At 42.6% G+C, this 25,985-nt stretch overlaps 1 protein-coding gene across 3 annotated transcripts in view; it reads left to right on the top strand.

The window, feature by feature from the left end:
* LOC123757260 (ADP-ribosylation factor-like protein 13B) overlaps nt 1-25,360 on the top strand; it is a 149,425-nt gene extending 124,065 nt beyond the window's left edge. For 2 of the 3 annotated variants that reach the window (XM_045740787.2, XM_045740784.2), the window contains one exon: nt 1,158-25,360. In XM_045740787.2, the coding sequence (XP_045596743.2) occupies nt 1,158-1,318 (161 nt within the window). In that variant the 3' untranslated portion in view covers nt 1,319-25,360. The remainder of the gene's footprint in view (nt 1-1,157) is intronic. The other variant, XM_045740786.2, reaches the window with a different exon arrangement.
* Nucleotides 25,361-25,985: the final 625 nt, after the last annotated feature.

Genomic DNA, 25,985 nt, shown 5'->3' with positions numbered 1-25,985 from the left:
GTATCTAGTCTGGCACTGCTGTTTCCCTTGTGACTGGCAGTGTCAGGAAAGGCATGTTAATGATTGGTTGTCTAAAAGAGTGTTAAGGCAGAGTTCTCTCTGAGTGAACCATGTGATCGGTCAGTGGAGGCATCCCAGTGTCTATCTGATATGATATTAGCTTTGACGACACCAATTTAGAGTAATGTAAATGCCCTGCACATAAGTTTTGCCAATAAACATTGTTAAGTTTTACCATTGTGTTTGTGTAAAGACTTCTTTAAATAATGCCACCCACTTAGCTGCCTTCAGCAGTATACTCACTCTATAGTTTCAACACCCTGAAACCCTTTAGTCATAACACCATAAATGATTTGTTCATCTAGTCATAAATTACAAATTTTAATGAGGACCCATTATGAAAAGTACTCATTTAGAGTACTCTTCTTGCATTGAAGTAGAACCAATATGAATTGGGACCCGATGAAGCCTGTTGATAAGGAATGCCTCACAGAGGAATCTTAATCTCCCAAGTGCATCCTGGACCTGTACATTTGCACTGTAGTTACTAGACTCTGACTAGTGTTTAGCAAACCTGTTAGCCATTGCAGAGTGGTGATGTTGCATGCAAATGCAGTCAGGGAAAAGCAAAATTCCACAGACACCCTTATCTTCATCTGTGAGGGGGGGAAAGGCAGGATTCTGATACCTGCTCGTATTATGCCATGAGAAAGCCTGAGGTGCCTGGTGAGATTGTATTAGCCCTCAAGTACCAGTGCATAACCTCTGGGATGCCACTAAGGAAGCTGCCCAAGAAAGTATAATTTATACACTCACTAATCATAATATTTCACTTCATTTCTTCATGAGTATAGCAGCATTTTGTAAAATATTTTAAGTGCGCCATGAAGCAAGATTATATTTGAAAAAGTGTCTGAAGTACACAAAAACCCTGAGCTAACTTGTGGGTTATAAACCCAGTGTTTACATTTAGTGAAAATTTTGTAGTAATTAACTATTCTGCATAGTGAATTTCATTAACATTAAAGTCATAGATTGCCAGAACCAACTTCAGAGTACCTGTATTTGCTTCTTCTTTATATAATTTGTATGTCATATCTTACTAATAATACTTTATTTAAAAACACCTCAGTAATGTTTAACATTATTTCTTTCAGCAGAACAATTAGAATTAGAATCTACAAATAAACCCTCAAAGAAGAAATCATTTTTGAGACGTTACCACAAGACTGCACCATTAATGCTAAATGGATCTGCTAGTGGAGCCAGTGACCAAGAAGTTAATCATAATTCAAGAGTTCCTCCGCCACTAGCATGACATGGCTTGTAAACACTACTTTGTGTAAAGGTCAGCAAACTTCATAGAGTTCTAATGTCCTCTATGGTAATAGGAGACAAGGCATCTTCTAATGGTTGATGAGGTAGTAAACATTAATTTTGGATGACATTGTAAGGTCTTCAAATCAGTGTTATATATCTGTTACATGTCGTGCTGTATAACCCATCCTCCTGTTTAGATAGTACAGTACCTATTGTGACGATCGTCAATAGTCATAATTTGTACATTCTAAGCCTTTAGATAGTACTATACTGACTAATAAGGAATTCTTTAAAAATAAATTAAGCTAAAACACAAACTTAAATATTCCTAGGCCTAGTATAGCACACATATGTATTATATTAGGCTTCAGATATCGTCTATTGGGCGTAGGGAGGTTAGGATAGGATAGTTTAGTTTGTAAAAGCAACACAAGTAGAAAATAGTTTTCCGGTTTGTCCAACTCAATGGTTCAGATTTCTATGTTCTAATTTCATTGTACGTCGGTATATATACTATGGTCCTCATCGTTACTATAAGTACTACCAAAACAGGAGGATGCGTTGTGCTCTTAAGTAAGTGTAATTAATGAGGTAGATTTAATTTAATTTATTTTATTCTATTTTATTTATATATTATTTAATTTTTACAATGTAAATATACAGTAATTCAAGAAGATTACAATTTTGCTTGGAATGCAAACTTAAGGAATTATTTTAAAGTAACTAGGATTATAAGTAAATTCTATAAGTTAAAGGTACAAAGAGCTTCTGAAAAGTGACTTAAATTGATAGATTAACCCCCTCCAGGTAACCTCCTCAACTCATCAACAATAAAAAATTTGTTGATTGTAAATACTGTATATAATTTCATGTCTGTTGTCAGGTTGGACTGTGAAAATATAAAACCTGGAAACTAATTACAGGTAAATTACAAGGAGAGTCTACCTCATTTACCAAGGAGTAAATCATTATGTTAATGTTAATATCTGGTGAGTTGACTCTTTGAGAAGCAGCTAATATATGGTGTTACACTATCGCTCGCTTTGGACACCGATCACGTCCATTTTTTTTCTCTTGAGTCCTAGCCGTGGACAGGACTTGCATCCACTACAAAAATATTTTTATAAAATTCATTTTTTATCCGATCGACCTCGGGATAGTTTCAAAATAAGCGCCTGTAAAATGTGCACAATTGATACCAAAATGAAAGATGTGACACGAAACTTGATGTCAGAACACTTGAAAGATTATAAATACGTTTTTGGGTCTAAATTTTAAATTTTGAAATATGTTAAAATTCTATTTATTGTGCTATTATTATGGGACTAGTTTTAAAATGCGCGCCTTTATATTGCGAACAATTTGATACCAAAATGAGCAATGTAACATGAAGATTGATGTCAGAACACTGGAAAGATATAAATAATTTTGATGATGAGCGTCCAAAATTAAAATATTTGTTAAAATTCCAGTTATTGCTCTATTATTATGAGACTAGTTTTAAAATGTGTGCCTTTATTTTGCGAACAATTTGATACCAAAATGAGCGATGTAACATGAAAATTGATGTTATCAAACTGAACTAGTATACTGTACACATTAGGTTGGGGTGTGCAAATTGGTGCTCGTTCACGGGTAACTTTAGCCTTTGCTGCGGGGAGTCTCGCCAGGCTTTTGGACATTATATGCATATACATCTGCAGGGAATTTAATTGCAAACACAATGATACCAAAACGAACGACATAGCACAAGTATTAAGGTGAGAAAACTGAAACAAGTATACACATTTAGGCATCGCCACACGCTCGCCCACACCATTGGCCCCATGACGTCAAAGTCTGCGGTGCGCGCGTGGCGCTGGCGATAGTGTTAACAATGCCTGTCAAATTATTGAACAAAATTTTCATGTTTTGTGGCCAGCTCATTTATTGTCAATATACTTGCAGTTCATCGCTCTCCATATGATCAGTACCACATAATAACACTACACACAGAAGTCACACTAACGTGATGCATCAAATGAACAAATCCACAAGGGCTGTGTAGAGGATTCGAACCTGCGTCCGGAAGCATCCCAGACACTCCCTTAATCGACTGAGCTACGACAGAGTAAAAGAGTTGAAACCGAAGTTCTACTGAACTTATAATTGGCTGCTGAATCCAGTAAGTTCAGTAGAACTTGCTATGTTTTTCACCTCTTGTCTTGCATGTCGACAGGCCATCCTTGCTCTGTTTGGCTTCAGCTTGGGCCCTGGCTCTGCAATCTTCTGCGCTGTTCTGTCCTCTGTTGTTCCCGGAGGACTGTGTTGCATCGTTTTTGTCAGTGGCTTCGACCTGTTGCCGTCCCATTTTGGACTTGTTAGTGCTCTGCGGGTGGTTGTTCCAGGACCTCTCGGTTAGGTCGGGCTAGAGCCTCATTTGGTCAGGGTAAGCCTATGGTGCCAGTTTCAGCATCGGTGTGTTCCCTGGGACCTTCATCGTCTGGTCTGTGTTCGCTCTATACGGTGGTTGGCTTCTTGGGGTTCACATTGGCCTTTCGTGGATCACCCCATTGACGGGGTGATGGGGGGAAGGCTGGCTTTCTTTGCCCATGCTTGGTCCTGCAATTCATGGGTTTTTGGGTCATGTCTTCTTGTCTTTGATGGCGTTGTGCTGCCCTTTTTCCAGTCTGGAAGTTGGGTTTAGAATGGCTTCGCTTAGGTGTGGTCAAAATGACCTTGTCTCTCAAGTGGGTTTCCTGCTTCTTTCTAGTTTTGAAATGGGACTGTGCGGATCTCCGGTACATTCTGGACTTATCTCATCTGAACTGGTTGATTCCTTGCCCCTCCTTTTGGATGACCACGTTGTCCCCAGGTCCGGCTTCTGCCTGACCCAGGCGCTTGGCTGATTTCCATGGATCTCAAGGATGCTTATTGGCATGTCCCTATTCATCTGGGGTTCGTGGATTGGTTGGGTTTTGTAGTGGGGTGACAAGCTTACTGCTTATGTTGTCTTCCCTTTGGTTTGAATCTGGCACATTGTGTTTTCATGTGCTTAACCAGGGTCGTGGTGACCCATCTGCTTCTGCTAGGTCTTCGGGTTCTGACCTACTTTGACGATTGGTTGGAGTGGACTCCCAGCCAGTCTGCGTTTCTGCTAGTCAGGGGTCTGGTTCTTTCCAAGCTTGCTTGGTTCGGGTTCCTGGTGAATCCCAGGAAGTCCCAGTTGGTTCCTTCCCAGGTTCGGACTTGGCTGGGCCTAGTGTGGGATTCTCGGACTGCGTTTGTTTCTCTCCCTCCTGCGGCTTTGCTTCGGTTGCAGTCCCGCCTTCAGCTGTTTTTGAGGGGGACCCAGGTCACTTGACAGTTGCTCTAGCAGCTGTGTGGGAACCTAAACTTTACTCTGCTGGCTTATCCGTTGGGCAGGGTGTGACTTCGGAGGCTGGTATCTTCGAAGCAGCCACTTTTGCCGCTCTCGCGATCGCTGGATTTGATCCCTGGTGTCCTTGCTGCATCTACGGCTTCCTTTTAGGGTTTTTTAGAGTTCATTGCCATGGCGCATTCCTCTTCCGTTGCTCAATGTGTTCACAGACACCTCGTCCCTTGGTTGGGGCTTTGTGACCAGCACTCACCAGGCCGGCCAGAAGCATTGGGCCCCGTCATTCCTTCTAGCTCACAGCACGGTGTGGGAGTTTGGCTGTGTGGCAGGCGCTGCGGAGGATTCGGCTTCTGCAGAGCTCTGTGATCTGGCTCCATTTGGACTGTTTCTCTGTGGTTCATTGTCTCAACCAAGGTCTGTAATCTCTGATTTCAGACTGATCTCGGATTTCTGCGGTCGGTGGCTCTTTGGGGCTGATCGCTTCAAGTGGCTCTTCTGCTGAGTTCTTGGGGTTTACCTCTCCCCGCCGATCACATTCAGGGAGTGTCCAACATCCTGGCAGGCAGCCTGCCATGCTTCATTCTTCTTTCCACAGAGTGGACGATGAATGCTGTCTCCTTCCTTTGGCTTGTTGGACATAGGGGCACCTGGAGGTAGATCTCTTTGCGTCGGCATGGTCTCACCATCTCCCACTGTAAACGGCATCATTCCATGACTGTGAGGCCCATGCGGTGGATGCTTTTTGGCTGGACTGGTTGCGGTGGGGATTCCCTGTACGGGGTACCTCGGTTTAAGATAATTTCCCTATAAGAAATAATGGGAAATGAATTAATCCATTCCTGACTACCCAAAAACCTCACTTCAAACTAAATTTTATACCTAATTCATCTAAATCTACACTACAAAAGTATGTTCAAGTTATTACTTACCCTTGCTGATGACTGCTGTTGGCATATGGAAGATGGTGAGGAGGAGGGAGGAGGAGAGGTATTACTGTTTGGAAGGGGGGTCCCCTTCCATTATAACATCAGGCAGTGAGGACTTCATTGGTGTGCTCTCTCTGGCACGTTTTGCCTGCATACTACTAGGACCTGCCTGTGGCTCACTGCTTGCTTGTCTTACTAAGAATCTGTCTAAAGACACTTGTTTTTCCCTACATTTTAACACTTGTCTGTAGTAAGACATCACATTGTCATTTCAAAGGTCAATGCAATGGCCTGCTACAGCTTAATCTGGGTGAGTTTTTTCAACAAAACTTTGCACTTCTTCCCATACTTCACATATTTTCTTTATGAGGAAGGGACATCCTCTATTCACAACTATTGTCTTAGGTTGAAACTCACCACTGGCTTTCGTGGGACCCATTGCAAGATATTTAATAACAGCTTTTATGTTCAAATGGCCAAATATCCAACAAAACACTGTAAATCCTGGTGAAGAATTGAGGCGGGATAGTCAATGGGCGCGAGGCACTGGTAAACTGAGCGGCGATCACTGTGCCACCATGCGCTAGTCGGCCCGTATGCGTATCAACACCCTCATATCCTGAGGCAACCCTCGTATCCCGATACAACTTTTCCGAGCAAATCCTGCTCGTAACCCGAAAAACTCGTAACCAGGGGCGCTCGTAAGCTGAGGTACCACTGTATAAAATTTTTTAAATGTATAAACATTTAGGTATTTGATAAAGTATGTATAACCTGCTGGTGTGTAATTACTGTAATACATGGAAAGGTAATGTTGAAACCTGCAAATAGATCTCATTCTTTTGAGCATTATCAAAATGTTTGTACTTAACCAGTGGACAAATATAACACTTAAAATGGGTTTGTAGCCAGTTTCAGAATGCAAGTGTATTTTGCTACTATAAAAACATGAAACAAAAAACAAACAAAAAGAGTTAAACATTTTGTGCAGTTGCTTGATAGATATTTGGTGTCCTCTTTGCACAAAAGTACCAGTGTTTTTATAAATGACATGAAATAGTTGAGGGGGTTATTGAGGCCTACTGTGTAATATTATGTAAGATATGTGATGTGTAGAGATGTACCAATATGGGTGTCTCATGGGGATGTTATGATGGATAATGTAATTTATATGGTTATATTAATACCTTTATGAAGAGAATATCTCATAACTTTTTTGTACTAATAAACGAGCTTTTCCTCTCAAATAATACACTGCAATTTAGCATAAAATCTGCAACATACAAATAAAGGAGTATTATAAATCATAGCAATTCACAAACATCCATGTTTTCTGTGCATTGGTAGATAGATTTTGTTGGGTTCGAGCATTTTAGTACACTATTTTCTTTCCGTTGTGGTAATTCAAATGGAGGGGCTGAATAAACATGTAAAATGTTATAACACAATTTTTCCCATGTTGTGTTCTGTGGTAGAACATTCAAACCATTTTAAAATGAAAACGATATTTTATAATTTAAAGGTTTTTACAAAATTATTCAAAACAAATAATATATAACACAAACTGCTTCTGAAACAAATCTGGTTAAACTTGACTAATTCTGGCTCACTGAAATCAGAAATGATTTTTAAAATTGTCAATTAGTTCTAGTTTCATCCAAGATGAGCCGTGAAGCTGTATTGCTGCATAATGGGAGTGTTTTGCCATTAATTCCATTTTGTATGAAAGACATGTATTACAACAAGCAGTAGCTTTTGAGATGCATAAACAATGACCAACATTAGTGGCAGCTTTGTGGCAACTTGAAGGTTGTTGCTCTTATAATGGATCTGCAAGGCAGATACAATAAGTACTACTATTTTCTTTGTGAGTGGGATAGTTGTACGAGAGATTCCCACTATGTTATGAGTTTATTATATAAGCCCACTCTGTCCATCACTGGAGTCTGCGTGAAAAATGTTTAGTATCCACCAGTTGTTGAATAAAGCAAAATTTTGTTACTGCAATAGTTAATCAGTAATTTTAATTATTATATTTGAATTAGCACATCAAAATACATTATACACAGCTCTTTTCATCTCAGAAGCAGACAACTTTTGAAAAATTGTTGACCAATGTAATTAGTTATGATTATCTTGAGAGAAGAAATTAGTCTTTATAGTTTGTTTTGGAGAGGAGCCAACATTCAAAATATTATCGGCTACTGTGTAAATGCATAATGATAGGTCTTCATTCCATCTTTAAAGAATAAGTATTCTCAAAGTTTTAAGAAAGACAACAAAAAGCTGTGTCTAACTAATGATGCAGCTCCAGCTCTCAGACTTAGTAAAGTGCAGTATTTTCTTTATAATATTGTACACAGCTACAGTTCATACCGCCGTCTGCTCTGACGAGCCCCTAATTTAGCTGGTAATAGTTTTTATAGTCCTAATGCCGATGTCTTTACTGGGATGTAGAGTTCCTCTTGTTTTTAATGGAATTCTTCATCTGGCTGTTGTCTCTCTCAGGGTAAGAACTGTGACTGTTGATGAAATCCCAACTCTTAGATGTGAGATATTGCTTCTATGTTGATGGAAAGCAAAATATTTGCTGGGGCGCTTTCTTAGGCTGATGTGTAGTACTCCTGTTTTTAGACACTAGTCCACATACAGCACACAAAAACTAACTTTTTATCTTTATTTTGTTGTCCTAGTTGCTTATATGCTGTGGTTCAGCTTCATGTTCCTGCACAAACATCAGTGAGTCAAGTTATACACCATTTTCACAATGATTTCATAATCTTATGCTATCTTTATACATGAATAGATCAAAACTATAATCAACTTAAATATAAATTTTTCTTTTTGTATTTTATCTTTACATATGTATGTTTATGAAACCCTCACCACTAATGGTTAGTTACTTTCTCTGTTATGCCAATGTACAACTTTTCCTGAAATGGTATTCCTCTCTTAATGAAGATGTACTGCCATTTCTATTTATTGGCAGATGTACTGCCAATAAATATTTTCATGCATTTAAACAAATTTAGTCCAATTTATTGTTCAAATATTTTTACTTTTCTAGTCATGATTCTAGTCATTAATTTATATATTTTCAATTATTAAAACTCCCTAGTAGGAAGATATCTTATAATGACGGTAAAAGAAAGACCCAATATATGTGTAAGCGTATTAACCACAGGACTGCACAGAGCACCTTATATGAGGGTTGTGTTTTTTTTTAATTATGCAATGTTTAATGTTTTTAATATATTTGCCATTAACATTACCTGAACATTTATAAAAATGAGAAATATGTCCTTAACAACTGCACCACAAAATTTTTGCCAAAAAAAACAAGTTCACAGTACAGGGGTTAAAAAACTAATTTTTGGATGTAACCTACATCTGAATGAACATTGCATACAGTACCTTAAGAAAGGATGTTGGTTTTATCTGAAAATTTGTTTATAAAACACTTACACATATATTGAGTCTTTCCTTCATGTTCAAGCACTACACCTTTGTCATAAGTTTTATTGTACGTAGTAAGTTTCTCCATACCTTATATTTTTATCATGTTTAATTTCTAAGCCACCCCTGTAGGTTGATTCTTGAACTATCGGCCGGGGTTCTCCTCAGACACTGTGTTCAACAGGCCTTCTTGTGACCTTCACCTTGTCAAAGCAAGTACCTTTTATAACTGTATTGCCACATTATTGTTGAGGGGAGTCAGGGAAGTGTATTTCCAATCTTCCACCAGAGTGGCTACTTTTTAAAATTAAAAAAAAAAACACTCATTATCTTAACTAAAAGATAATTAAGGTCACTAGTGCAGCCAGTTATTGCTTTGCAAACTATATCTACTGATCAAATCATCCTGATCACTGTCAGGTGGCAGTACAATATACACAACACTACTGTGAAGGCAGCACTCTCACTTTCTTCCTTGACGATCCACCAATACAAATGTCCAACTTGGCAGAGACTGATTCAGTTAAGTGTTTTCACTTGGTTTTCCTTGAGGCTTAGTTCACTTCATGGAGTAGTTACCAGTATTTTGAGTGTCTGCCTATTGTTACTGCAGAGGTGAGTGCATGAAATAGTGACACAAGGATCTGGGAGATACTGTCCCTTCATCTGAGATCCTCTAGTTTATAACATACTGCAAGACAAAGGACCTGGACAAACATTACATGACTTTTAGCCATTTTTCTAGGAGCATGGAAGGAATTTTATTTTAAGTTAGATTATCTAAAAGCTATTGTCATCCTGTTAAGGTTCAGGCAGTTTCTAATTCTTATGAAGATTATTTGTTAATCAGGCAATTCGTGAAATCATCTGTGAGGTTAAGAGACCACAAAGTGTTCACAACAATGTTAAGACTCCAAGTTGAGAGTAGATTTTATTGAAGGTGATTTTTAACCTATAAGGGTTTGTCGGATTTTAATGAAGCCTTTACAGGCAAAATGTCATCTTTAATAAAGTCTGCTGTCAACTTGTAATTTCTCTTCAAAATCATCATATTTGTATTTCTTAGACTAAAGGTAGTAATATTGAAATTTAGGCAAATAAAAATCTGAAATGTCAAGAAAAGCAATATAATAGTATACAAGTGATGTGGCACATGTACCACAGGGTGTTATGGCAAATGATGGTGCCAACTTTTATATGTCAGCCGTGTCAAATGTAGAGGTGATCATTGTCTGCTATATGAAATATTGAATCGGAATAGTGAGAACAGGGAAGTCATCCATCTGTAAATTATAAAATTAACATTGTAATTGTCATTCTGTTTTCATTACTTACACGAAGTTACTACTACTTGTGTCACTTTGTCTAGGGTCTTGTAGCACAGTTGGATTTATTCTCGACTCTTAATCTGGGATCCCGGGTTTGATACCTGGGCAGAAATGAAATTGATGGGCATGTTTCCTTCCTCCTAATGCATCTGTTCACCTAGCAGTAAATAGCTACCCCTGGAGTTAGGTAGCTGTTATGAGGTTTCATCCTGGGGAGGATAAGTAGTTCGATCTTGGGGGGGGGGAGGGGGTTGGAGACAACCTCGCTACAAGCCTGAAGTATATACAGCATATATATGTACACACACACACAGGCTTTCTCTTCTTGCCTCCTGACAAAATAAATTAATTATATTGTATAATATTTCTGATTATGGCTTCTCCGTTTGAATACTTTGATTTATTCAACATGCTAAGTTAAATATAAAAAAAATTTACAACTTGGGTGCCAATCTCATTTTATTTGTCATTTTAATATATGTTATATGGTATATGACCTAGTGTATGTGTGAAGTGTCAATTTGTCATTAGCTCCAGATAAGCTGCAGAACTTGGGGGAATGTTTTGATGGCTGATGAAACCAATGATAATATCTTTGTCTTTTCAACTAAGATTATCGAGATACATATACAGAAGGAACTTTCTGTTTAATTTATATGTAAGCTAAGCTACTGCCTCATCATTGATATCCAGGTCTCTTGGTGCATGTTTAAGGATATTAATACTGTATATAGTAGTGAGTATTGTCAGTACAGTAGTGTTAAAACTGCTTGTTATCTCAATTAAACAGTTTTATTTGGCTAATGTTGGGGACATTTCCAGCATATTAAATCTTTGTAAAATATATTGTGCTGAATATCAAACTTCATAAAACAATGTAAATTATAAGGGTGCCATATAATTGTGTATACAGTATTTAATGATGCAATTTAAATATGTGAATGTAAAATTAAAAATAATTTTGGTAGATAATTGCATAAAATATTTTCTTCTTATTTACCAAATAAGAAATCACATTCATAAATTACCGTTCATAAATTATGAACGTTCAGGTGATAACATGAATTTTACAATATAGTGTATTGTAGAATCTCTCTTCTGGGTGGGCTCCAAGGTGGCTCCCTGTTGCTAGCCATCATGAACCCACCAGAAAGAGGTGTTTCATTATATTCAACATTGCGTTTTCCTAAATTTATATTCTCCTATGCATAGGTTTTCAGATTAGGTTATGCTTACTGCAGGTGCTCTTTCTAGTGTGTATCTGTTTCAAGTTTGCTCAAATGTGTATATATTAAGGGGTTTCTCTCTTGAGTATATGTTTCAAGGTTGCTCTATTGTACTCACCTAGTTGGGCATGCAAGGGTTGAGTTCTGGATCTTTAGTCCCACCTCTCAACTGTCAGTCAACTGGTGTACAGATTCCCGAGCCTACTGAGCTCTATCAAATTTACATTTGAAACTGTGTATGGAGTCTGCCTCCACCACATCATTACCTAATGCATTCTGTCTGTTAACTACGCTGACACTGAAAAAGTTCTTTCTAACGTCCCTGTGGCTCATTTGGGTACTCAGTTTCTACCTGTGTCCACTTGTTCGCTTACCGACCGAATGTTTCAATATTTTATGCACAATAATATTGTGTATATGCATCAAGGATGCTCTATTGCAGGGCTGGCCAAACCATGCCTCATGATCCACAAGCAGCTCTTTGACTTTTATTATGCAACCCGTGAAAAATTCTAGATAATTTGAATATTCTAGAAATTTTTAAATAGAAATTTTGACCTGAATCCAGAGTAAGAAACGTGCGGTTATATAAAGAGGTCGGATACCTTTGGAAACGATTTCAGTGTAAGTGCAGATGTTGAACTGTGGAAACCTAGATGGTACACTTCAAATATAAATCTTATTTAAAGCATCTGTGTAAACTTTGTGAAGGAAAATGGCTTCTACAAATTGTAAGAAACAAAAATATGAAGATGAAAACATAAATTTTCAGCCAGAGTGGGAGGAAGTGTATGCATTCACTTCACTCAAGTGTATGAGTCACCAGGCTGTGACTCATACGTCAGGCTGCGAGCAGCCGCGTCCAACAGCCTGGTTGATCAGTCCGGCAACCAGGAGGCCTGGTCGACGACCGGGCCGCGGGGACGCTAAGCCCCGGAAGCACCTCAAGGTAACCTCAAGGTATTCACAGTTAAAGGAGGTAAATCTGTAATTTTGTCATAAAAATATAATTATAATAAGACTAATTTTTAAAAACGGCATGCATAAATAAATATTGCATTTAATATGCATTTTTCTGTGGGGAGCCCCTACAGCTCCCTGGAGCTTATCGGGCTAATGTATGTTATATTAGACTGGGACATTAGCTAAGGAGTTCAGACCTACCAAGGACCAGCGCTAGAACCTGGCCCCTTCAGAGAGGTTTCAGGAAGCAGTGGCCCTGGAAAACCCCCTTGTTGTTGTGGTTTTCTTTATCTGCCATCGACCAGGGTTTGCACCCAGAAAGGTAGGCATAACAAAACAAACCCCACATGGTAAAAAACTAAAATAAAAAAATGAACAGAGGTAGAAACTCCCTACAATCCCAGGAAACAAGCAAACAAGCAAACATCACACTTTACTGCCATGCCGATCGTCCATACAGCCCTCCCCGCCCTGAGAGGGGGAGGGGGGAGCCCCAGACCTACCGCACCGGCTGCCTAGCATCAGTTCGTAAGCTAATGTCAACCGGGATAAACACTTCTCTGGCCTCAGTTTCCTAGGCGGTGTTTGCCTTGTGTGGCGTTCACCGCCGTGTGTTGTGTTGTGCGGTGGCCAGGAGTACCTCATCAGTGCCGGGGCTGCATGCGCTTAGGGGCTTCCTTCCCTAAGCGCCCTGTGAGTACTGCCCCTGCGTGACATGGTTATCTTCCCTGGGGCGTTCGGGAACCATTCCCGTAGAGGTTCTTGCTGCTCAGCATTTGCCTCGCCCTTGGGGCCAGCAGGGCCTTGGGGTCCTTGTTTGGCCCTGGGTAGGGACTGGTATTGTGCTGATTAGGGCGTCAAGGTGTTGCGCGACCTGCTACCTAAGCGGCAACTGATTCCTGTTGCCTCTGCAGACGGTGTACTTTTGCGGGGTTTTTCTTTTCTTTTTATTTTCATTTGCCTGGTGGGGGTCTGCCTAGTGAGGCTATAGTTTCACTGGTAGTGTTTGGTGTCCCTCTGCTAGGTCTCCGTGATTGTACACGTTGCAGGGGTTTTCAGTGTTGTCCTCTACCCCTTGTTATTTTTGGATGTTTAACTGGTTAGCAACACCTTGCCCGGGCTTCCCGTAGTTGTTACCCCTACGAGCCCTGGAAACCCCTGTCGGGGCTCGGTGGACCATTGTATGTGTCTTCCGAGTCCCAACCCGTCTTGTACGAAATCGTTGGTTGCTGTGCCCTTGTCTCTGGGTGACAGTCGCCACTTTTACCTCCGTCATGTTGCCTGTTGGGTCACTGACACCTTGACCCGGAGTCTTGCGAGTTGTGTTCTCTGCTTGTTCTCCAGTACTCTTCTGATGTTATTACTGTTCAGAGTACAGGTGGCATCCGTGTTGCAAGCTAGGTTAGGTTGCAGCAACACGCTAGGTTAGTTTCCCACTCGGATGCCCCGGGGCCGCCCCGTTTTGGTTAGGTGCTGTTCGCCCCTTTCCCTCCCTGTTCCCGGCTCCAGACAGTCTGCGGGTTTCGGGGTCGGGGCAGGGTTTAGTTGGGACCGAGACTCGGGCGGTTTTCGGGGGCTGCCCCGTTCAGGTTGGAGACGGAGGTTTTCAAGCCTGTTCTTCCTGCCAAGGCTTCTGGGTCTTACCAGCGGCAAGATCCTCCCCGATCCTTCACTTGATGTGTTCACGGACGGGTCATCTCTCGGCTGGGGCTTTGTGAAAGGCTTGCTGCTTTTCCCAAGGACTCTTCCTTTTCTTTAAGGGCAGAGGGCTTGTAGGACGGCTCTGCCCTGGGGCCTCTGTTGCTGGTTCCCGGGGCTGTGGGGGATGCCTGGTAGCAGTTCTGGGGTAGTTTGCCCCTGCCTGGGTTTTCTGCTTCTGGGCTGAGTTTTTTGCCCATCCAGTCTGCTCGCTTCCCACTTTTGGTGGCCTGTTTTCGTATCTTTTGCGTCAGTCACAGCCCTCTGTTCTGGTGGCCATTTTCTTCTGCCGGTTTCCCGGCGTGGCCACCAGGGCAGCGTTGCGGTTTGTTTACATGCACCTTGGTGTGCGAGCGAGCGTCTGAGGGTGAGTTTTTTCACCTTTTTCAGGTGTTTTATTTTCTTGTTGTCATTTCTTTGCTTTTCTGGTGTTCTCTGCCTGTTTCCTGTTTCTCTGGGAACGTTTGAGTGTTGATTTTACACTGGGTTTTCCATTTTGTCTGTTTTGGGTCTAGGCCCTTGGGCTTGGACTCAGTGTCCCTGTCTGTTATGCTTGCTCCCACACCTTGTCCCTCGGTTTTCAGTCTGTTTTGACCATTTCCCTGGGGGTTCTCTCTGGGGCTGTGCTTTGTCTTTTTGTGGTGTATCTCTGCCGGCAAATGTGGTGGTTTGGGCTCCCCCTGGTTCGATTCCGGGTTCCTTTGGGTTCTTTGGTTTCGTTCTGGAGGTTTCTTCCTCTTGGTTCAGCCTTCTGGGGTTCCGGGGTCTTCCTGGCTTGCAGACTGATATTTTTGGGACGTGGCACGTGTTTGGTCGTGCTGGGACTTTGGGGTTTTGTTGTCAAGGTGGGCCTTTTGATGCAGTTTTGTGCCTTCTTCGCCTGGCCGGCGTGGTGCTTGCTGCCCACTGATCGATGGCTTGTAATTTTCTTTTCACTTGTATGTGTACACATGTGCATGTACATGTGTACACTGTGTGTGTGCGCATGTGTATGTGCATACGCACGTGTGTGTAACATACCTTGTGTGTATATGTATGTGTATATACACAATATATATATGTGTATGTATACTTTTTCTTTCGGAAGGAGCTCTGTTCCCTTCTCTGTTGACTGGGCACTGGGGGAGCAGCTTGCTCTGCTGACTCTCGCATTGTCCCGCAGTTTGTGGGCGCTTTGGTCGTCTTCCGGCCTCTAGTGGCGGCGGTGGACGGTTTCTTTCCCTTTGTGGGGGTTCAGGGCTGGCGGGGTGGGCTTCTTCCCCTGCGCTTAGTCATGTCATCTTTGTGGGTGCATTGGCCGTGGTTGATCCACCCCATCCTTCTGGGGTTCCCGTCTGCTCTATGCAGACATGGGGTTGTCAAATCTGCGGTTCTTCTGGATGTCTTCAGTCTGCGCCCTGGATTCTATGCCCTCGTCGGAGGGCTGTTGTCTCCTATCCGGCTTCTGTTGGGGCCGGGTGCTTGGATGGTGGCCCTGGACCTCCAGGTCAATTCTTGGCATGTTCCTCTCCAGTTTTCCGGGACTGGCACAGTTGGTGGTGGAGCTTCAGGCTTACCACTTTTGTTGCCTTCCCTATTTTATAATTGGCACTTGGTGTATTTACGCATCTTTACCAGATCTTCGTGCCCTGTCTGAGTCTGCTTGGGATTCGGTGTCTAGCCTACCTCGACAACTGGCGTGTGTGGGCTCCCAGTCGATCCGCTTGTCTGCTCGACAGGGGTGTGGTTCTTTCCAGATCGCCGGGTTTGGTTTCCTGGTGATCTGGAGGCCGTTCCATTTGTTTCCGTCCCGGGTTCAGACCTGGCTGGGTCTTATTTAGGGCTCTTGGGCCGCTCCTTGTCTTTCCCTCCAGAAGTGTTGCTGCGGCTGTGGTCCTGCCTTCGGCTGTTCATGAGGGGGTCCCGGGTTGCTCGGCAGTTGCTCGAGCAGTTGTGTGGGAGTCTGAACTTCAACGTGCTGGTCTGCCCGCAGGGTCGGGTTTGGCTACGGCGTCTGTTTGGTTCCTTCGGAGACTCCCTTTCTGCCTCTCTTGCAATCGTTGGATTTGTTCCTCCGGGAATCTTGTGTTGGTGCTCCGTCACCAGCTTCCTCTTTGGGGTTTTCGGGGTTTCGTGCCTTAGCACCTCCCCGATCCTTCACTTGATGTGTTCATGGACGGGTCATCTCACGGCTGGGGCTTTGTGACCAGTGCTCACCAGGTCGGCCAGGGATGGTAGGGTCTGTCCGTCCGTCGGACTAACAGCATGGTTCAGGAGTTCGTGGCTGTCTGGTTTGCGCTTCGGAAGGTTTGGGTCACTCGGTGCTCTACCATTCAGCACCATTCGGACTGTTCTCTGGCGGTTCTTTGCCGGAACCACAGGGTTTCTCTTAGGTGTTTGACCTTTGGGGTTGGTCCCTTAAGAGTGGCTCGTTTGCTGGATTCTCGGGGTTTGGCTAACCGTGAGGTTCATGTCCGGGGTGTGTCCTGCGGACAGCTATCTCAATTCATTCCTCTGTTCGCGGATTGGCTAGTTGTCGCTAACTCGTTTCATTGGCTCTGCATGACGTATGGACTCTTGGCCTCGAATTGGCGTGGTCTAGGCGTCGCCCATTCTATGTGGCGCCCTTACCCGCCTGCGAGGCGTTCACGGTGGATGCCTTTCGGCAGGACTGGTCGAGGTGGGGGTATGTGTTCCTCTTCTCCTGGTCCATCTGTTGCTCCGGGTTCTGGCTCGGTTTGAGCCCCATTCCCACGAGAGTAGTCCTTATGGTCCCTTGGTGGCCGGCCCAGTTTTATTTTCAGACGCTGCTTGATAGGTGTCCGAACCCAGGGCGTTTTCCTGCGGCTCCGCTTCTTTTGGCAGGTCGGACTGGTCCTGTAAGTAACTGGTTCTGCTCTTCGCATTTGGTATTTTGACGCGGGTATCACCTTCTCTGTGGTGATCAGGTGGCTTTGTTGACGGTGTCCCACCTGCAAGCTTCGTCTCGGCGACAGTATGACATTCCTGGTGTTTCTATGCACTTTTTCTTACTCTTCGTAGGATGTCTTCTCTTTCGCATCGGGTTGTCTTGTCCTTTCTTTGGTTTTCAGGACTACAGTTTTGATGTTGCTTGCTGTCACCTCGTTTTGTGCGGCGCTGGCGGAGCCGCTCCGTCTTGTGTTCGGGGTGGACCTCACATCTGCCCCGTTTCGTATGCTTTCTCGTGTTTTGTTTCACCTCCGGGCTGCTCATGCGTCTCCTGAGCCGTCCTGGTCCTTGATCAGGGTGCCTTCTTATCTTCTCCTAAGCTTGTGGTAGCCCCTTCTGTTTAGGTTTCTGCTCTTTGGTACTAGTGGTAGGTTTGTACGTTTGCAGCCTTTCTCCGTCCTTCTGGCGATGGTCAAGATGGCTGCTTTCTGGAGGGGTTCTTGGGTTATTGATGCTTGATTGGTTTGGCCAGGGGTGCGTCCTGTATTGTCCGGTTGCGTTTTTTTGCCGTTACCTGCGTACCGTGTCTGGGGATGCGCTTTGGGTTAATCCGGTTTCCCTCGTTCCCTGTTTCAGGGCTCGGGTCTCCCTGGTTGATACCTGGTTGGTTACCTGGTTGATGGGGTTCTGGGAGTTCGTCTACTCCCCAAGCCCGGCCCGAGGCCAGGCTCGACTTGTGAGAGTTTGGTCCACCAGGCTGTTGCTTGGAGCGGCCCGCAGGCCCACATACCCACCACAGCCCGGTTGGTCCGGTTGGTCCGCAGAGTTTTTAAGTCTTCCAAACTGCGGACTGTCCTTGCGCCCGTGCTGTTTGGACGTTTGCAGCTTTTGCTGCTGTGTTGGTGATGTCTAGGGCTCATTTCGGGCGCAGGGATTTGAGGGTCGCACAGGTTCTTGGCCGCCCATTCTTTATGCGCGTTTGCTCCTGTCCGTTGTCGTTGCCTTGAGTCGCAGGTTGCAGCCTGTTGTCTCGGCTTCGCGTTGCGGAGTTTGTGGCGGCCGCCTCCTGGGTCAGCCCTGTCTTTTCCTTCTCTTTGGGTATGAAGCTCCATGGAGCCGTAGGGGCTCCCCACAGAAAACCAGGGTTGAATGTAATGAAACGCCATTTTCTAGGTGAGCCCTGGAGGCTCCCTGGCAACCCTCCCTACCACCGGTCGGCGGTTTTTCCGGGTTGATTGAAGCTTAGCTTCCGAACTGATGCTAGGCATCCGGCGCGGTAGGTCCGGGGCTCCCCCTCTCCCTCTCGGGGTGGGGAGGACTGCGCGGACGATCGGTGCGGCAGTAAAGTGTAATGTTTGCTTGTTTGCTTGTTTCCTTGGGATTGTAGGGAGTTTCTACCTCTCTGTTCGTTTTTTTATTTTAGTTTTTTACCATGTGGGGTTTGTTTTGTCATGCCTACCTTTCTGGCTGCAAACCCTGGGCAATGGCAGATATGGAAAACCCCAACCACAAAGGGATTTTCCAGGGCCATTGCTCCCTGAAACCTCTCTGAAGGGGCCAGGTTCTGGCGCTGGCCCCTAGTAGGTCTGAACTCCTTAGCTAATGTCCCGGTCTAATATAACATACATTAGCCCGAAAAGCTCCAGGGAGCCTCTGGGGCTCACCCAGAAAATGGAATTTCATTACATTCAGCGCTGGTTTTTTAATTTATATAAAATTTGGATAACTGGGTGTGAAACAATAATAACGTAAGTGTAAATTTTGTTCATATCCCGCAGCTCTCAAACACCTGAACTTTACCATTTGTGGTTCTTACAGTAAGCAAGTTTGGCCACCCCTGCTCTATTGTGTATATGTTTCAAGGTTGCTGTATTGACTACTGCAATTTTGAAATATATACTAGAGTATCATATAAACACTAGGGAGAGCACCGGGGATATGCATACCCCAGTTTTAGAGCCCATGCCTAATGTTTAAACTAAAACAGTGCAAATTTTACTTTATTCTGAAACACCTAAGATTTCTAAAGCAGTCATTCACTCTTACAGCACTGCAGTAAGACTGAATGATACGCACAGTTCCATTGTTTGTGCATATTTTATATTCGAGCATTGTTATATTCTTAAACCAAAAAAAACACATTTCTATCACTTCATTAATAAAAACTATTTGCATTTATCTGTACCCTAAAGTGACTATGATGGCTGGCTGGCTGGGTGGAGCACCGGGTGACCTGGACTGCTATCTAGTGGCGGTCAGGAGCACTATTGCTGGGGTGTTTACCCCATGGTAATGATTTGCCTTATTTTCCTCAGATACTAATTTCTTTTCAAGAAGTTATTAATGTGCTAATAATTTCTGGTGGGTTTTTCTCTGTTTTGGTTGATCTATGAATTCCATGCTCCCCATGCCTCAGTGTGTGCCAGATACTGTTGCTGGATCTTTGTATTCAGATAGGATGTTGCTCCAAACCTCCAAAATCTAAGGCTTGGCAACTTTAGTGCTATAGCTTGAAAAGATATTGAGTGGGCCTCCCCAAAATAGTATATTAATCATAACCTACATGATATCCAAATAACGTAAATATAAATAACTAGAAATTACCATAGTCCTCAGCATTTTGGACAAAAAAGATCCTACTATATTGCAAAGACTATATAGAAACTAAATTTTTATATTTTCTTCAATAGGTATTTAATAACTTTCATTTTCATGGGAAATGGTAGCATAAGTAGGAAAGTACAAAAACTGAACGCACAAGTTCATTAATTATATATTATACAGTATAAGAATGGGGGGTAATGCACCTGAAATATTGATTCCGAAGGTAGGGCAATATAGTCTTCACTTAAATAAGTAGAGCTGATCATTATCCAGTGTATAGAAACAGACTAATTAGCACCTTTTTTTATATTTATTTATATATACAAGAGTTGTTACATCCTTATTCTGATCATGATGTATGTTCAGCTGCAAGATGTGCATAGCTGTTTCTCCTCCACAATCCCTACTACCTTCTATTCTTTAATAGACATTATGGTCACAGCTTTTCATCTCGTCTTTCTCCTCTTCTCCTTTAAACAAACAAAGTGTTGGTATTATAAAAGATTACCAATACTGTACCCACCTTAATTTACCTAAGTCACAGTCTACCTTCAAATTATAATTTAATTTCCTTCCCTATATTCTCTCCTTTATATTTTCCAACTTTTGTTTTATCCTGCTCTACTGTCATGGCCTCATTACTTTCATCTTTTATCTCCTATTTTCATGTTTCCTCGTCCCATTCCCTCAACTCATTCACTGTTCTCTTATCAGCACTTCTCCATCCTGAGACTGTCACCTCCTTGACCTTTTCCTCCTCCCACTTCATTTATATCCCCAACCCTCCCAGTCACCATCACCTACCCTAACCACTCACTTTTCCATAACCTCCACCTTTCTTTTCTCCTCCAATTACATCTCCCACCTCACCCCCCCCCCTCAATCCCTTGCCATCACCAACTGCTCAAACTACTCCTTACCACCACCATTATCACCATCAACTAAACACCTGGAGGAAAACGATATAATATCAGACAGGCAGTATGGTTTTCGATCTGGAAGATCCTGTGTAATGAACTTGTTCAGTTTTTATGATCGAGCCACAGAGATTTTACAGGAAAGAGATGGTTGGGTTGACTGCATCTATCTGGACCTAAAAAAGGCTTTCGACAGAGTTCCCCATAAGAGGTTGTTCTGGAAACTGGAACATATTGGAGGAGTGACAGGTAAGCTACTAACATGGATGAAAAATTTCCTAACTGACAGAAAAATGAGGGACGTAATCAGAGGCAAGGTATCGGATTGGAGGAATGTTACGAGTGGAGTACCCCAGGGTTCAGTTCTTGCACCGGTAATGTTCATTGTCTACATAAACGATCTACCAGTGGGAATACAGAATTACATGAACATGTTTGCTGATGATGCTAAGATAATAGGGAAGATAAGAAACCTAGATGATTGTCATGCCCTTCAAGAAGACCTGGACAAAATAAATATATGGAGCAACACTTGGCAAATGGAATTTAACGTGAATAAATGCCATGTTATGGAATGTGGAATTGGAGAACATAGACCCCACACAACCTATAAATTATGTGAGAAATCTTTAAAGAATTCTGACAAAGAAAGGGATCTAGGGGTGGTTCTAGATAGAAAACTGTCACCTGAGGACCACATTAAGAACATTGTGCGAGGAGCCTATGCTACACTTTCTAACCTCAGAATTGCTTTTAAATAGAAAAAAGGAGAAATACTAAAAAAATTGTTCACGACTTTTATTAGACCAAAGCTGGAATATGCAACGGTTGTATGGTGCCCATATCTTAAGAAGCACATCAACAAACTGGAAAAGGTGCAACGACATGCCACTAAGTGGCTCCCAGAACTGATGGACAAGAGCTACGAGAAGAGGTTAGAGGCATTATATATGCAAAAACTAGAAGATAGACGAAAAAGAGGCGATATGATCACTACGTTCAAAATAGTAACAGGAATCGATAAAATTGATAGGGAAGAATTCCTGAGACCCGGAACTTCAAGAACAAGAGGTCAGATTTAAACTAATGAAACAAAGCTGCCGGAGAAATATATGAAAATTCACTTTTGTAAAAGCAATCTACTGTAATGTAATGTTATTAATTTTTTAGTTGTGGCGAGGGTTGTTATGCCCCACATGCTATGTCTTGCATTTATCGATATTAAAAAGCATTTGCCAGTCTTTTCACCATTTGTGGAGTTCATGTAGATCTCTTTGTAAGGATTCAATATTATCATCATTTCCCACTTTACCGTAAATCTTTGTCATCTGCAAATTTGATGATGTGGTTTGTAATATCTCATCTATGTCATTGATGTATATGACAAAAAGGGTAGGCCCCTGTGGCACCCCCCACTATCACATTTTTCCATTCAATTTCATTCCCATTTAGCACGACCCTTTGTTTTCTTTCATTCAACCATTGTTTTATCCATTCTAATATTTTACCATTTATTCCATGGGCCTATAATTTCCTTGCCAGTCTTTCATGTGGTACCTTATCAAGGGCTTTAGCAAAATCCATGTACAGTATACTACATTACCAGAAGGCCTTTGTCCGAGTAGCTGGTTACGCTTTCCAAAAATGGGAGCAGGTTTGTACGGCAGGATCAAATCTGCAGGATTTCTCTATGCATAGAGAAATCACATTATCATTGATATATCACAATAATGTGATTTCTCTGTGTAATGAAAGTGGGGTGTCAGAGGTAGAATTACTGGATGACAGAGCCAGAATGATTGGAGGAATTGTGTGAAACCCTGGTTCGGCTACAGTGGAATCCTCGGGAATCCTCGAGGGTGCAGTAGTACCCAAGGTTGCAATTCTTTTGACTATGTTTTGATGTAGTCGTTTAGAGCGTGCATCTGGGAATAGCCAGTGCATAACTTCGAATCCTCATCACGGCTCCTGTGGATTTTCTCAAGGCAGGATCTGTTTTAACAAACCAGTGTTGTGTCGATATTACAAGATTGTTCACTGAAAGATGGTGAATGATTCCCTCCCTGAGGATTTTCTCCTTGAGCTTGCAGATGTGTGATGTCAAGCTGATCGGCCGGTAGTTTTCTGTTGAGCTCTTTCTACCTTTTTGAAAATAAGGATGACATTTGCATATTTCCAGTCTACAGGGACTATTCCTTGGCCAGAGATTTTGTGAAAAGTAGTTTCAGCTGTAGACCTAGTTCTTCTGCCAGTTTCTTTAAGACTTTGGACTGGATTCCATCCACACCTAACCCTGTGGGTAAAAAAGCATCTCCTGTTCTCTGTCCTACATTGAGGCTTGTCGAGCGTGAAACCACCGTTGCTCCTTGTTTGTGTTACGTCTGACTTTTGAAGAAATTGTCCATATCAACATCCTCCAAATTGTTCAGTATTTTAAAAGTTTCAATGAGATCCCTCCCTGTCATGCCTGGTTTGCAGCATTGTTAGCCCTGTGGCCCTCAACCATTCCTGATACGAGAGATGGCTTAGCTCTATATATACTGTACAATAAATATATGGAAAATTTTATTCAACACTTTGATGCTCTGGGCGCGCGTGCACCGCACTACTCTGGGTGGGTTTGGGTATTCCTCGGGAGCGCGCGGTAATTCTGAAAAGTATATAATCTTTTCAACTTTGTCACCTCAATTCTCGTACTAGGTTTTTCAATTTAGCATCATTGTGTTCGCAATAGACTTCTCTACAGGACGTAAGGCATATAACGTCCAAATGCCTGGCGTACCATCCATAACAAACAGAGAGAGGTTATCGTGAGATGATTTCGGGGCTTTAGTGTCCCCGCGGCCCGGTCCTCGACCAGGCCTCCACCCCCAGGAAGCATCCCGTGACAGCTGACTAACACCCAGGTACCTATTTTACTGCTAGGTAACAGGGGCATAGGGTGAAAGAAACTCTGCCCATTGTTTCTCGCCGGCGCCCGGGATCGACCCCGGGACCACAGGATCACAAGTCCAGCGTGCTGTCCGCTCGGCCGACCGGCTCCCTGAGTGAGAGCGAGAGAGAGTGAGAGCGTGTTACCCGGGAGCGCGCAAGACCGATAAAATGTATACCCTTTTCACTTTGGTCACCTCAATTCTCGTCCTAGGTCTTTCAATTTGGCATCAATGTTTTTGCAATAGAATCTCTACAGGACTAAACAGAGAAAGTGAGAGCGTGGCAGAAAAGCGTTAAAATGTGTACACTTCTCTCTTTGAGTCACCTCAATTTTCGTCCTAGGTCTTTCATTTTGGTATCATTGTGTTCGCAATAGAATCCTCTACAGGACTAAAGACATATCCCATCTCACGGAAGTCAATACCATACCTGAATTTCTACCTTATAATTCATAAAACAATCTGCAACTGTTGGTGAGATCAATGGTTAATTATTATGAATAACAAATTATGTACAGTACTATGAAATATGACCTATTCCCATGGCCTTCTTCCTGCCACAAACAGGAAGTAGAAAACATCTGCATGGTTAGGTTACATATTGGCCACACATGATTAACTCATGGGCACTTAATGAAACAGAGTTTCACACCTGTTAGAAATGCATACCGGTAGTTCTGCTAGCAGTCGCACACCATCTTGTAGAATGTCCAGATTTTCAGACACGCTCAGAAATTTTTCTTTTTCGCTGTTCCGTTAAGTTTTATCTTTCAATAAACTTCTTGGTGAATCTGATTCTGTTGATATCACTTGTATTATGTCTTTCTACTCACATATTGGTATTCTGAATGATATCTAGGAACTTTTCAATACTGTATTCTGTAACACAAATGGTGCTGTATAGCATTTCAGGCTTGGCACTTTTTACTTAATTGCTTGCTCCTCCTCCTCCTGCTCTCTACCCGTACTACTCCTCTTCACCTCTTACTCCTCTTCCCCTCTTACTCTTCCCTGCAAATCTTCCTCCTCCTCTCCTCTATCCCTCTTCCTTCTTCTCCCTTCGGCCCCCCCTCTTCATCTTCCCCTCGACCCCCACACTTCCTCCTCTCCTCTACCTCATTTACTCCTCTTTCCCTCTACCCTCTGTTACTCTTCCCCCACTACCCAGGAGCCGAGTGGACAGCATGCTGGACTTGTGATCCTGTGGTCCTGGGTTCGATCCCAGGTGCCGGCGAGAAACAATGGGCAGAGTTTCTTTCACCCTATGCCCCTGTTACCTAGCAGTAAAATAGGTACCTGGGTGTTAGTCAGCTGTTACGGGCTGCTTCCTGGTGTTGGAGGCCTGGTCGAGGACACTAAGAAGCCCCCAAATTATCTCAAGATAACCCATCTTACTCCTTCCCTCTACCACTCTTACTCCATTCCTCTTCCTTCTAGAAAGAAGGTAAATTTTAATGTGGCAGCTTCCAGTTAAAATACAGGCTTAGCAATAAAAATGCTCATATTATATCTTTGCAACTGGTATATGCTTTCAAATGTGCAATGGGGTGCTTTCTACCTTTGTATATACTGTAGTTGCGGATTATATATAAAACTAAGAGTAAAATGGACATGGTTTATTCCAACTTTTTTAATTTAGGCAATTCCATTCCATTCATTCTGAAAGAACTTTGTGTAATTAATGTATTCCATCCATTTAATGATAATGATGTTTGTTATGTAAATAAAATATTTTCACAAAACATGTGATTTTTTTATTTTTCTTACTCCTTACCTTCAATTAAAATGTGACAAAATTTCTGTGATATGACTAAAAAAAAATTCCCGATATTCCTTTAATTCTATTGCTACATCTCACTTTACATAATCACATTGTTTTAGTTTGGTATGTACAGTCATAAAAAAGCAGCATTCACTGTAATGAAATGCCAATTTCTGGGTGAGCCTTGGTGGCTCCCTGAAGCTGCTGTGCTGATATGGCACCATCTACTAAGTCACATCAGATGTGGAGTTCTATAAGCCTGCCAGGGACCGACGTTAGAACCTGGCCCACATAAGACGCACAGAGAGCGGTGGCATTTACTTTTGCTACCTCAGCAGGGAAGGCAACTAGAGAGTAAAAAAAAAAGCCACTGCTGGCTTCAAAAGATACAAGTACAACGACTGGGAAAAAATAAATGTAGACCTTGCAACCATTCAATGGGAGACGGTCTTGAGCAACAAAACTCCCACACAGGGAATAGCTCAACTGACAGCTGAAGCTTACAAGCTCTGCTTGAAGCACGTGCCTATGAGGAGGGGCAGAAAGAAGACCACTCTAGAAAGAGAACGCAGACGACTGTACAGGAGAAGGAAAAAAATAACGGA

The sequence above is a fragment of the Procambarus clarkii genome, chromosome 13, assembly GCF_040958095.1.
Source record: "Procambarus clarkii isolate CNS0578487 chromosome 13, FALCON_Pclarkii_2.0, whole genome shotgun sequence".
NCBI classification, from domain to species: Eukaryota; Metazoa; Arthropoda; class Malacostraca; order Decapoda; family Cambaridae; genus Procambarus; species Procambarus clarkii.
Note: the sequence above shows the minus strand (reverse complement) of the source record. Positions and strands in the feature narration are given on the sequence as shown.